At 46.9% G+C, this 1,391-nt stretch overlaps 1 protein-coding gene across 1 annotated transcript; it reads left to right on the plus strand.

Annotated features, from left to right (window-relative positions):
• On the plus strand, positions 1–921 carry LOC103717043 (non-specific lipid-transfer protein 3-like). The gene is made up of 2 exons (XM_008805273.4): positions 1–417; positions 579–921. Exons 1-2 carry the CDS (start codon positions 62–64, stop codon positions 586–588), a joined length of 366 nt encoding a protein of 121 aa, XP_008803495.1. The 5' UTR covers positions 1–61; the 3' UTR covers positions 589–921.
• The last annotated feature ends 470 nt before the right edge of the window (positions 922–1,391 follow it).

Consider the following 1,391-nt stretch of genomic DNA (forward strand, 5'->3'; position numbering starts at 1 on the left):
CCTCCTCCCAAGTCCCATCATCAAGAAGCAGCGGCGGAATAGAGCGAAGGAGAAGAAGCCGATGGCCAGCAGCAGCGCGAGGTGCACCTTATGGGCCGTGGCGGCGGTGCTGGTGGTGTCGACGGCGGCGGCGGCGGCGGCGGCGAAGGTGTCGTGTGGGGACGCAGTGAATGCGCTGATCCCTTGCGGGTCGTACCTGGTTGGTTCGGGCCAGGCGGAACCGAGCCCGAGATGCTGCAAGAGCGCAGGGGAGCTCAGCCGGATGGCGAGCACCGTGGCGGAGCGCCGCGCGCTGTGCCAGTGCTTCAAGCAGACGGGGCCATCCTTCGGGGTGAAGCCCGAGCGAGCGAACCACCTCCTCACGGCCTGCAACCTCAGCCTCACCATCCCCCTCAACCCCAACATGGACTGCAGCCGGTCGGTCATTCCCTTTCCATCTTCCAGTATCCAAATACTACTGTTACCTCCACGCATGGTGCCACGGTCTTCATGCTTTTGGTTACACTATGAGATATATGATGTGTTATTTTTGTTACTCACTTTGGTTTGTTTTCCTCTTTGTGTCTGTGGGCTTGCAGGATTTCATAAATGGTGGAGTATATTAGAGAGCTACGTTCGGAGGAGCATTCCTGGGATATATGCAGGAGAAGTAGGATATATTATTATAGCTACGTTCAGTGGGATGCAGTTGCTATCAGGGTGTTTCTGTTGTTGTGAAGTCCTTTGGACCTCTGGGCTTAATTTGATGTTGAATATAAAGTTAATGTCAAGGGTGTAACAGGTATATGTACGTAGAATAATTAATGGAGTTTGTAGTATAGAGTGCTTAATTAGTAACTACTTTTATTGGATGCCACTTATCTTCTCATGATCTGGATTGAGAGTGAAAATAGTAGAACAAGAAACGTATAAGTTCGCTTGTCTGATTCTCAATTTCATTTTTGCCAAGATCTCTAATTAATTAACAAGACGTTTCATGAGATTTGGTGAACTTAAATAATTTGATCTATTTTCTCGAGGATGTGATGTAGTACTCAGAGCACACTTTGGATTCATGCAGCCTTCTCAGCCTACTCTTACATCCTCAAAATAAATGTTTCGTGACGTGGATCGATGCTTGATTCCTGGTGTAATAATTTGGCATAATAACATCTTAATTAATTTCTCATTTCCAATACGTTGTCCATTAGTTTCCCAGCATTCGGGTAATTCCTAGTTGTTGCCAAAATTACAGTGTCCACAATTATGCTTATAAATTATTGGAAGCCATTATCGTCATTTTGGGCCAGATCCAGGCCGGGTTGAGTTGAGCCCTCCTACATGATCATGATGCCAACATTGGGGCTAGGCTTCATCTGGCCCATGGAAAAAATATTAACAAATTCATCAGT

The sequence above is a fragment of the Phoenix dactylifera genome, chromosome 1, assembly GCF_009389715.1.
Source record: "Phoenix dactylifera cultivar Barhee BC4 chromosome 1, palm_55x_up_171113_PBpolish2nd_filt_p, whole genome shotgun sequence".
NCBI lineage: Eukaryota > Viridiplantae > Streptophyta > Magnoliopsida > Arecales > Arecaceae > Phoenix > Phoenix dactylifera.

What these genes read in the sequence shown, in the direction of transcription:
- LOC103717043 (XM_008805273.4), top strand. Translation starts at nt 62, where the DNA reads ATGGCCAGCAGCAGCGCGAGGTGCACCTTATGGGCCGTGGCGGCGGTG.